General features: G+C 38.3%; 1 protein-coding gene across 1 annotated transcript in view; it reads right to left on the reverse strand.

The window, feature by feature from the left end:
• Positions 1-1,122: 1,122 nt before the first annotated feature.
• Positions 1,123-12,455, reverse strand: part of LOC126214886 (DNA (cytosine-5)-methyltransferase 1-like) — a 116,989-nt gene continuing 105,656 nt past the window's right edge. Inside the window, exons 16-17 of the mRNA XM_049941531.1 lie at positions 1,351-1,467; positions 1,123-1,226 (exon numbers count right to left, since the gene is read on the reverse strand). Of these exons, the coding sequence (XP_049797488.1) occupies positions 1,131-1,226; positions 1,351-1,467 (213 nt within the window). The 3' untranslated portion in view covers positions 1,123-1,130. The remainder of the gene's footprint in view (positions 1,227-1,350; positions 1,468-12,455) is intronic.

The raw sequence follows: 12,455 nt of genomic DNA on the forward strand, positions 1-12,455 counted from the left end.
TGTCGAAAAGAACAGACACCGTACACATATATTACCAACTGTTTGCACTCCTACATAACCATTCCATACATAACTGTTGTAAAAATTAGAATATGCAGTTGAAAGATGTGCACAGAAAAAAAGCTTGGAACAGTCAAATTTCAAATTTACTTCAAAAAGTTTCATCTTCATGTGTTACCACATATCTCTTATTAGCTGATTCATATACACGTTTACCTCAAAAGTAATTATAAGAAAACCACTGTGAGGGGCAATAAGTCTATTTCTGCTCTGAAACTGTTCTTCATTTATGTCTAATTTTGAATTATTAAAGACAAAACATCCCAGAAATGTATTTATAGAAAAATCTATACAAGTTACAGAAGTTCTACAGTGACTTAACTGACAGTGTCAGTAAACTACTAGCACTGTCCTATAATTTTACAAACAGAGTTAACCAAATTACATAAGATATCAAAAAGACTTAACTGATAATGTCAATAAACTATTAGCACTATCCTGCAATTTTACATACCTTGCTAATCAAATTATGTGAGATATCAAAATGACATAACTGATACTGTCAGAAAACTATTAGTACTCTCCTATAATTTTACGTATAGTTGTAATCAAATTACATGAGATATCAAAAAGACTGTAATTATATTTAGTATATGTTGTGATACTGACAGGTGTTGAACACAAGGAAAAAAACTATTTTTAAGCAACCAAACATTCTCCAAACATGTGCAGTGACAAAAATTCAGTCTAAATACCCCACTAGCACATGGCATAAATAATAAAATAACTTCCACATGGGGTTTGAATTCTTATCTGAAGTTCAGAACAGAGCTTGATATCCTGAGATTGAAGCTTTTACCAGAGTTCTGAGAGACACAAAATGAAAACTTTGAAATATTCAGGAAGGAAAGAAAGTACACCTTACTGTTCACACCTTCTATAAATGTGTAATATCATCTTCCTTTCTTAATGGTTTACATAAACGCTGCAGTTTTACACTTGAAAACTGCATTGACAGTTCCTTTGCAAATCCTTGTCTGGTCTATCTTGTGTCATCTTTAATGGCATAGTGTTTTATTATCACTGTCACACCTAAAGTAGAAAAGTAATTAAATTTATAATATTCTTGTTCATTCACTGCACTGTCTTGCTGTGTGAATTACCAAGCATTTTGCTATTTCATGGCCAACAGCAGCACTCAGTGGTGGTGGGACAGCATTTCCAACCTGAAATACAAAAGTATATGCTTCAAACCATGAGCACGCACCCATGCATTCAGACACACACACACACACACACACACACACACACACACACACACACACATTGGAACTTTCATTAGCTTCTTACCTGACGGTACTTATCTGCCATTGATCCACAGAAAATAAAATTGTCAGGGAAGCCCTGCACTCTTGCAAATTCTCTAACACTCATTATTCTTGACTGTTTTGGATGAAGAACTCGACCCTGAAAATTGTTAATGTGCAATAGACGAGTTTAATTGCATGATAGGACAATATTTGATCTATGTTGTGATGATGATAGGTACTGAACATGAAATATTGTTTTGAATCATGCATGTGAAGCAACAATAGCTTAACCTACACAACATAACAGATAAATACTTCAAAAGAGCTAGCATTCTTGCTGGAGGTTCAGCCTGGAGTTGATATACAGGTGATACAGATGTTGTTGTTGTCGTCTTCAGTCCTGAGACTGGTTTGATGCAGCTCTCCATGCTACTCTATCCTGTGCAAGCTTCTTCATCTCCCAGTACCTACTGCAACCTACATCCTTCTGAATCTGCTTAGTGTATTCATCTCTTGGTCTCCCTCTATGATTTTTACCCTCCATGTTGCCCTCCAATGCTAAATTTGTGATCCCTTGATGCCTCAAAACATGTCCCACCAACTGATCCCTTCTTCTAGTCAAGTTGTGCCACAAACTTCTCCCCAATCCTATTCAATACCTCCTCATTAGTTATGTGATCTAACAATCTAATCTTCAGCATTCTTCTGTAGTACCACATTTCGAAAGCTTCTGTTCTCTTCTTGTCTAAAATATTTATCGTCCATGTTTCACTTCCATACATGGCTACACTCCATACAAATACTTTAAGAAACGACTTCCTGGAACTTAAATCAATACTCGATGTTATCAAATTTCTCTTCTTCAGAAATGCTTTCCGTGCCATTGCCACTCCACATTTTATATCCTCTCTACTTCAACCATCATCAGTTATTTTGCTCCCCAAATAGCAAAACTCCTTTACTACTTTAAGTGTCTCATTTCCTAATCTAATTCCCTCAGCATCACCCGACTTAATTCGACTACATTCCATTATCTTCGTTTTGCTTTTGTTGATGTTCATCTTATATCCTCCTTTCAAGACACTGTCCATTCCGTTCAACTGCTCTTCCAAGTCCTTTGCTGTCTCTGACAGAATTACAATGTCATCGGTGAACCTCAAAGTTTTTACTTCTTCTCCATGAATTTTAATACCTACTCCAAATTTTTCTTTTGTTTCCTTTACTGCTTGCTCAATATACAGATTGAATAACATCGGGGAGAGGCTACAACCCTGTCTCACTCCTTTCCCAACCACTGCTTCCCTTTCATGCCCCTCGACTCTTATAACTGCCATCTGGTTTCTGTACAAATTGTAAATAGCCTTTCGCTCCTTGTATTTTACCCCTGCCACCTTCAGAATTTGAAAGAGGGTATTCCAGTTAACGTTGTCAAAAGCTTTCTCTAAGTCTACAAATGCTGGAAACGTAGGTTTGCCTTTTCTTAATCTTTCTTCTAAGATAAGTCGTAAGGTTAGTATTGCCTCACGTGTTCCAACATTTCTACGGAATCCAAACTGATCTTCCCCGAGGTCCGCTTCTACCAGTTTTTCCATTCGTCTGTAAAGAATTCGCATTAGTATTTTGCAGCTGTGACTTATTAAACTGATAGTTCGGTAATTTTCACATCTGTCAACACCTGCTTTCTTTGGGATTGGAATTATTATATTCTTCTTGAAGTCTGTGGGTATTTCGCCTGTCTCATACATCTTGCTCACCAGATGGTAGAGTTTTGTCATGACTGGCTCTCCCAAGGCCATCAGTAGTTCTAATGGAATGTTGTCTACTCCCGGGGCCTTGTTTCGACTCAGGTCTTTCAGTGCTCTGTCAAACTCTTAACGCAGTATCTTATCTCCCATTTCGTCTTCATCTACATCCTCTTCCATTTCCATAATATGGGGTGATACAGATATAAAACAAAAATCAAATAATGCCCAGAAATTTAAAAAAAATAACTTATACATATAGCCACTTCCTTGTTTAAACTGAGGTGATCAAAGTCAAGGGATAATGATATGCACATATACAGATGGCTGTAGTATCACGGACACTAGGTATACAAGGGAAGTGCACTGGTGAAGCTGAATTGAATTGAATTGAATTTTATTTGATCCTATAAGATTACATTGTGTACAGTAAATGTACGTGTAATATAGGACGTGTTAAAGTATTAACATTCTTTATCACTTATTTTTCTACACCTTTAGCTTACATTTTTACATCACAGATAATGAGTAACAATATATACAAATTTAATGGCATAAGTATTCTGCGACACTGTAAAACTCTTTTTCAATGAGATAGTCTTTAAGTTTCTTTGGAAAGTCATTGTGAAGTACACTATCTTGCAGGTTTTGGGGCAGACTTCTTAGTAGTCTGATACTAGAGTACTGGGGTCCTTTTTCTAGCATTGCCAGTCGGTGGGGTATGCTCTGTACTTCATTCTTCTTTCTTGTATTGTTGGTGTGTACACTAGCATTTGTAATCCAGTCCTCACTACCTTTTGTGATGTACATTATTGTTTTGTATATATACAATGATGAAAAAGTTAAGATACCTAAATTCTTGAAACAGTTTCTGCACGTTTCAGAGGTCTTTCTTCTTAAAATGGTCCTAATTGCTTTTTTTTTGTAATGTGAACACTCGTTTTGTCTCTTGTTTGTTTGAGTTTCCCCACACAGTCACTCCATACTGTAAGTATGGTTCGAAAACTCCATGATACACTGTACACAGAAGGTTCTTGTCTGAATACTGTGATAGCTGCATCATTAAGAATATGACAGAGCTCAGTTTCTTACAGACATTATTAATATGTTTTTTCCATTTCAGTTCATTATCCACAAGAATACCTAAGAATCTAGCAGATTCTGCTTCTTCCAGCCTTGTTCCATCAACCTCTAAATCCATGTCTACAGCCTTTTCCTTGTTTTTAAACACTGCATACGTAGTCTTTTTTAGATTTATAACCAGTTCATTTTCCAACAGCCAGTGAGCTGTGACATTTGCAGATATGTATGCTCTTTTTCTGTTTCATATTTTGGTCACTATTTAGTATTGTCATGTCATCGTGTTGTTGTTGTTGTGGTCTTCAGTCCTGAGACTGGTTTGATGCAGCTCTCCATGCTACTCTATCCTGTGCAAGCTTCTTCATCTCCCAGTACCTACTGCAACCTACATCCTTCTGAATCTGCTTAGTGTATTCATCTCTTGGTCTCCCTCTACGATTTTTACCCTCCACGCTGCCCTCCAATGCTAAATTTGTGATCCCTTGATGCCTCAAAACATGTCCTACCAACTGATCCCTTCTTCTAGTCAAGTTGTGCCACAAACTTCTCTTCTCCCCAATCCTATTCAATACCTCCTCATTAGTTATGTGATCTACCCACCTGATCTTCAGCATTCTTCTGTAGCACCACATTTCGAAAGCTTCTATTCTCTTCTTGTCCAAACTGGTTATCGTCCATGTTTCACTTCCATACATGGCTACACTCCATACAAATACTTTCAGAAACGACTTCCTGACACTTAAATCTATACTCGATGTTAACAAATTTCTCTTCTTCAGAAACAATTTCCTTGCCATTGCCAGTCTACATTTTATATCCTCTCTACTTCGACCATCATCAGTTATTTTACTTCCTAAATAGCAAAACTCGTTTACTACTTTAAGCGTCTCATTCCCTAATCTAATTCCCGCAGCATGACCCGATTTAATACGACTACATTCCATTATTCTCGTTTTGCTTTTGTTGATGTTCATCTTATATCGCCCTTTCAAGACACTCTCCATTTCGTCCAGCTGCTCTTCCTTTGCTGTCTCTGACAGAATTACAATGTCATCGGCGAACCTCTTAAGTTTTTACTTCTTCTCCATGAATTTTAATACCTACTCCAAATTTTTCTTTTGTTTCCTTTACTGCTTGCTCAATATACAGATTGAATAACATCGGGGAGAGGCTACAACCCTGTCTCATGTCATCAGCATACAATATTTTCTTTTCTTCCTCCTCAACACCTATATCATTAACAAACACGTTAAATAAGAATGGCCCCATTACGGAACCCTGTGGCACTCCATGTTTGATGGATTTGGTTTCTGATTGGTACGAGTTTCCTAATGATACATAGTGCTCGCGGTTGCACAAGTATGATTTTATCCATTCCCCTGGTTGCCCCCGAATGCCATAGTTGCTTAATTTTTGTATCAGCATTTCATGGTCAATGGTGTCAAATGCCTTTGAAAGATCCAGAAACATTGCAGAGACAACCTTTTTCTCATCTAAGGACTGTAAAATGTATTCTGTTAGACTGACAATTGCTGATTCTGTAGATTTACCCTTTCTGAAACTATGTTGTGAGGGCATGAGAATGTTATGTTTGTCCAAATAGTTAACTAATCTGGTATACATAAGCATTTCTAGGATTTTTGAGAAACCTGATATCAGTGAAACTGGTCTGTAGTTGTTGGGATCATCCTTACACCCTTTCTTGTACACTGGCACTACCTTCGTTATCTTCAGTTTTCTGGAAAAATTGCATCTCTGAAAGAACAGTTTGCTATGTTCAGCAGTGGTGTTATTATCTCCTCACATACCAGCTTTATTACATGATTTGATATTTCATCATCACCAGCTGATTTCTTGGACTCCAGTTTCTGTATAGTTTTCCGCAATTCATCTTCCGTGACTGGTCTTTAGAACATAGTACTGCATGATCTTTTTGGTACCTTAATACCCTTCTGCTTTTTACTATTTCTTTCCAATTTTAGGTTTTCTACTACACTGATATAGTTATTATTCAGTATGTTTGCTATTTCCATACCATCTGTGACCACTGTGTTGTCTATTTTAATTGACCTAATACCTTCTTCTTTGTTTGACCCATCTTTTTCCTTTCTTTCAGCATTGATTGCGTTCCAAGCTGCCTTTGCCTTGCTTTTTGAGTTCACTATAGTGGTGTCAATTGCTCTTGCTTTCGCTTCTCTTATTGTTTTTCTATACTTCTTTTTTAACATTTTATATTTTTCAGCTTCGCCCATCCATCTCACGTCCTGAAGCTTCCTTCGCTGTTGTAGTATTTCACTGGTAACCCACTGTGTTTGATCTTGCTGCCTTTCTTGTCTCTTTACTTTGGGAAATGCTACATTAAAATGGTACTTAATTGTTGAAATAAATGCATCATATTTTTCATTTACACTCTGGGCCTGTAGGGTTTCATTCCAGGTTTCCTTACTTTAACATTGTTCTAAAGATGTTGATATTTTGTTCACTGATGATCCTAATTTCTTTGGTGGTTTGTTTTGGTTCTGATAGTGTGTCATTACTTCTGCAAAAGCTGATTAGTTGTCCATGATGATCAGACATTTCTGTCTGAACTACATGTGACTCATGGTTACTTATATTAGTAAGTATGTTGTCAATAATTGCCTCACTTTGTGAAGTCACTCTTGTTGGTGCAGTTATTGTCACTTTCATGTTATGCTGTATTAACAATTCTTCAAAATCCTGTCTTATTTTTGTGTCTTTTCCCATGTCAATGTTGAAGTCTCCACATATAATAAGATTTCTCTTCATATTCATTCTCAATAAGCTATCAATTTTTTTAGAAAGATGCTAATATTACCACATGGTGACCTGTACACACAAAACACTCTAAAATCCTCTGCCACTATACCAGTAACTTCAAAGTCTTTTTCTCTAGCTATGGGACATATAGCAGCTTCACTGTTTACATTCTTTGATAGAGTACCTGTTTTAATATATATACAAACGCCACCACCCTTATATTTAGATCTGCAGAAGTAACTAGCTAGTTTGTAGTCTTTTATTGCCACATTATGTATTTTATTTTCAGTTAGTCCATGTTCACTTATGCATAATATGTCTGGTCTTACTTCACTCAGGAGTACTTCTGCTTCTAATTTTTTGTTACCAAAGTATTGAATATTTTGATGAAGTACTTTTATGTAATTTTTCTTTTGTTGATTTACATGTTGTGAGCTGTATTCTGGGGCAAATTCTTTAGTATCGTCTTTTTTTGTGTGGTGCTTATATTTTTCTTTTCCAGCTGGAGTGTATGATTTTTCACCCCCTTCAGGTCATATTAGTTTCCCTTGCATCTAATAATTTTGCAGACATCTGCAAACATTCAGCTGAACATTACAGACCCCAATCTATTTAAATGCAAGCCATCCTTCGCTAGTGAGTTTTCACATAGGAATTCGTTTGGGTCTATAAAAATTGCCCCAAGACGATCACATTGTTCTTTAAGAGCACAGTTTATTTTGGCGATATATTTTTCACTCACCGACCTTCTGTTTATGATTCGAACTAAGTATCAGACGAGATCCTGCATACATATTTCTTGCAGCACGAATCATGTTTCTTGTTTCGCTTGCCATTTCTCCCTCACTGCTGCTCCTTAACGAATTCGTTCCAACATGTATAAACACCCCATTATAGTTATGTCTGGTTTCAGAATCTGGTTCTGTAGTATCTTGTCTTGCATTTACCATATTTTTAAAATGTTTACCGAGTTGATGCGTTCTAATACCAGGTCGTACGTCAATCTTGCAATTGGAGACAGCGATATTCTTCAGCAGCGAATCACCAATTATTAAAAAGTCATTTTCCTTTTGTTGCGTATCTGTCGCCTTGTTTTTCCTTTTGCTGTATGTCGCCACCTTCCATTTATATTTATCTTCCAGTTTTTGGCTTACTGAGCTTACCGAGACATCAACGGGACCACTTGAAATGTTGTTTTTAAAGTACGATCGGTCACTCGTATTTTCGCGATCTTCTTGCTTTTCCGTTTGATGGCTTTTACACACACAGGACTTCTTTTCTTGTATTAATGTATTGTTTTCTTTCTTGATGGTTGAAAGTTCGGTTTTTAATGCCTCAGTGTCACTTCGTAGTGATTTTATAATTTCGTTTTTTGTATCAACTGCACTTACAAGATCGGCCGTTTCGTCATGTAAACAACCGTGACATGTGCACGGAAAATCATTGCTGACGAACTTTAGATTTACTTTCGCGCACTTTTCATGTAACCAGAAGTTGCATTTGATACACAGAATACCCTTCACTACACGCTTTTTACATTCTCTACACGAAGAACTGTTCATTTCTCGCCTTTTTAGCGGGAGAGAAGCGTCACTACACTTTCCTATCGGCGCCATCTTGTTTTCAAAGTACTAAGGTGATTCATGTGAAATAGTTTCCAACATGATTATGGCCACACGAAGTGACTTAACAAACTCTGAATGAGGAATGGTAGTTGGAGCTGGATGTATGGGACATTCCATATTGGAAATCATTAAAGAACTCAATGCTCAGAGATCCACAGTGTCAAAAGTGTGCTTAGAAAACTAAATTTCAGGCATCACCTCTAAATACAGACAACGTAATGGCCGACGATTATCACTTAATGACTAAGAGTAGCGACATTTGTGTAGAGTTTTCAGATGACAAACAAGCAACATTGTGTGAAAATACAGGGTGTTACAAAAAGGTACAGCCAATCTTTCAGGAAACATTCCTCACACACAAAGAAAGAAAATATGTCATGTGGACATGTGTCTGGAAACGCTTACTTTCCATGTTAGAGATTTTATTACTTCTCTTCAAATCACATTAATCATGGAATAGAAACACACACACACACACACTTCAGACACTTTGTTACAGGAAATGTTCAAAATGTCCTCCGTTAGCAAGGATACATGCATCCACCCTCCGTTGCATGGAATCCTTGATGCGCTGATGCAGCCCTGGAGAATGGCGTATTGTATCACAGTCGTCCACAATACAAGCATGAAGAGTCTCTACATTTGGTACCGGGGTTATGTAGACAAGAGCTTTCAAATGCCCCCATAAATGAAAGTCAAGAGAGTTGAGGTCAGGAGAGCGTGGAGGCCATGGAAGTGGTCCGCCTCTACCAATCCATCGGTCATCGAATCTGTTGTTGAGAAGCGTACGAACACTTCGACTGAAATGTGCAGGAGCTCCATCGTGCATGAACCACATGTTGAGTTGTACTTTTAAAGTTACATGTTCTAGCAGCACATGTAGAGTATCTCGTATGAAATCATGATAACATACTCCATTGAGCGTAGGTGGAAGAACACGGGGCCCAATCAAGACATCACCAACAATGCCTGCCCAAACGTTCACAGAAAATCTGTGTTGATGACGTGATTGCACAATTGCGTGTGGATTTTCGTCAGCCCACACATGTTGATTGTGAAAATTTACAATTTGATCACGTTGGAATGAAGCCTCATCCGTAAAGAGAACATTTGCACTGAAATGAGGATTGACACATTGTTGGATGAACCATTCGCAGAAGTGTACCTGTGGAGGCCAACCAGCTGCTGATAGTGACTGCACACGCTGTACATGGTATGGAAACAACTGGTTCTCCCGTAGCACTCTCCATACAGCTACGTAGTCAACGTTACCTTGTACAGCAGCAACTTCTCTGACACTGACATTAGGGTTATCGTCAACTGCACGAAGAATTGCCTCATCCATTGCAGGTGTCCTCGTCATTCTAGGTCTTCCCCAGTCACGAGTCATAGGCTGGAATGTTACGTGCTCCCTAAGACGCCGATCAGTTGCTTCCTATCAGGACATCTTCGTTCTGGAAATCTGTCTCGATACAAACATACCGTGCTGCAGCTATTGCCCCGTGCTAATCCATACATCAAATGGGCATGTGCCAACTCCGCATTTGTAAACATTGCACTGACTGCAAAACCACGTTCGTGATGAACACTAACCTGTTGATGCTACATACTGATGTGCTTGATGCTAGTACTGTAGAGCAATGAGTCGCATGTCAACATAAACACCAAAGTCAACATTACCTTCCTTCAGTTGGGCCAACTGGCGGTGAATCGAGGAAGTACAGTACATACTGATGAAACTAAAATGAGCTCTAACATGGAAATTAAGCATTTCTGGACACATGTCCACATAACATCTTTTCTTTATTTGTGTGTGAGGAATGTTTCCTGAAAGTTTGGCCGTACCTTTTTGTAATACCCTGTATAGAGAAGTCAATGTGGGACATATGACAAATTATCCTTTAGGACAGTGCAGCAAAATTAGACATTACTGGGTTATGGCAGCAAATGGCCAATGAGAGTGCCCCTGCTAACAGTACATCATCACCTGTGGCGCCTCTCCTTCAGTGTTCCCAAACAATGATGAAATTTTTATGCATGACAATCCACCATGTCACTGGGCCACAATCATTGTGATTGGTTTGAAGAACATTCTGGACAGTTCAAGCAATGATTTGGCAACCCAGATCACCTGACATGAATCTCACTTTTGGGACATAATCAAGAGGTCAGTTTGTGCATAAAATACTGCTCCGGCTACACTTTCACAATTATGCACAGCTGTAGAGGCAACATGGCTCAGACTTTCAGCATGGGACTTCCAACAACTTGTTTAGTCCATGCCACATAGAGTTGCTGCACTATGGCAGGTAAAAGGAGCCTTCACTTGATATTGGTGGTATCCCCAGCTCCTTTCTCGTGTGTGTATATCAGACTACATGGAGTTTTAGCATTGTAAGAGCAACTGTAAATATGACTCAGTGGCTAGTGCCACAATATGAGTCCAGAAGTCTCAGTTTTCGTTGCTGGTCAGTACTAGGATTTCAATGTGTCTCTTATCACTGCTTTCACCTCTGAAATGTTTGTTGATGTGAAAAATGCCAAGGTGAACCGCGGTTCAGAGTTCTCGTTAAACTGTCATATCCCTTTATTTTTATTTTTTGGATTGTTAAAGCAAACACAGAAGAAAAGAGCTTCAATCCCAAGATGTCATATCCCCCTATAACTTGCAGTTCAAAAACTGTAGGACGGTAACAGGATAATGCCTAGTAAAGCACCATGATGTTCAAAATAATTTTTGGCTAACGACAGCTTTGTGTTAGAGTAAATGACATATAAAAGAGCCTCCTATTTTACCAGGTGTAGAAGTATGAAACCAGAATTTTGTTGCAATAATTACACACCTGTTGTTTGAAACTGATAAACGATATTTTATTCAAAATAATCTCCATTGCTATTTATATATTTCTCCCACCTCTCCGGTGAAGAGAAACAGCTTTCTGCATCACATTCAATTGTTCCACAACTTCCTGTTCAGTTAGAGTATCACCTCCATCCAATAAAGCTTGCAATTCATTGTATTTGAACTTTTTAGTTGTTTCCCACGCTCATCAATTCTTGCATCAAAATCGGCTCTTTTGAATTGTTTGAACCACTTGAAACATTGTGCTTTCCCAAGAGCACGTTCACCGAAAGCTTCGAAGCACTCGATACAATTCTGCACCAGTTTCTTTCAAATGATAACAGAAAATCAAAGCTGTCCACAGATCATTGTTCGTAGGCACAAAACTCGACATGTTTACAGTTTTGAAACAGATACCAGTGTATGGAACTTGGGTTACTGTGTGTTGACATTCATTATCAGCCATTGCAGGAAGCAGATGCCACTGCAAATGTGGTCTCACGGGCCCTACACTGACGGCTAGTACCATGTATAGGGAAATTATGGTTTCATACATCTACACCTGGCATATTGCACAAAAATTTGTTTTCCATCAATTTAAGGAAATATTGAGATTTTATTGATATTACTCCAATAACTTGATCCACCAAGAGTGAAAATAACAAGGGAATGTACATTTTTACAGACTACTGGACATGGGACTCAAGCTTGTAAAAAATCTGCCTGACAGGCAAGGAAGCAACTGCAAGACACGATCAGATGTCACTGTAACTTCACACATGTTGACACCATCAGCTGTCGTGTAGGTGATTAGAGCTGCATCTCTCTCTGACAGAGTGGCCACCACATTGCATTACTGTTGTTCATGTTTAGTGTTTTCACCAGCCATGGTAGGGCATATAAGGGAGGTGGGGGAAGGCGGGAGCAATGTCAGATGTTGAGTGATCATTGTGGATGACATGAAGAAGCACTCATATGGATGTTTCAGCAGGGGCTGATATCTGGTATCTCAGAACCACTTGTACTATTGATCTGTAAATGATTTCATGCACTCCATAATACATACTGTTGCAACAAT

The sequence above is a fragment of the Schistocerca nitens genome, chromosome 12 (assembly GCF_023898315.1).
Source record: "Schistocerca nitens isolate TAMUIC-IGC-003100 chromosome 12, iqSchNite1.1, whole genome shotgun sequence".
Classification (NCBI taxonomy): domain Eukaryota; kingdom Metazoa; phylum Arthropoda; class Insecta; order Orthoptera; family Acrididae; genus Schistocerca; species Schistocerca nitens.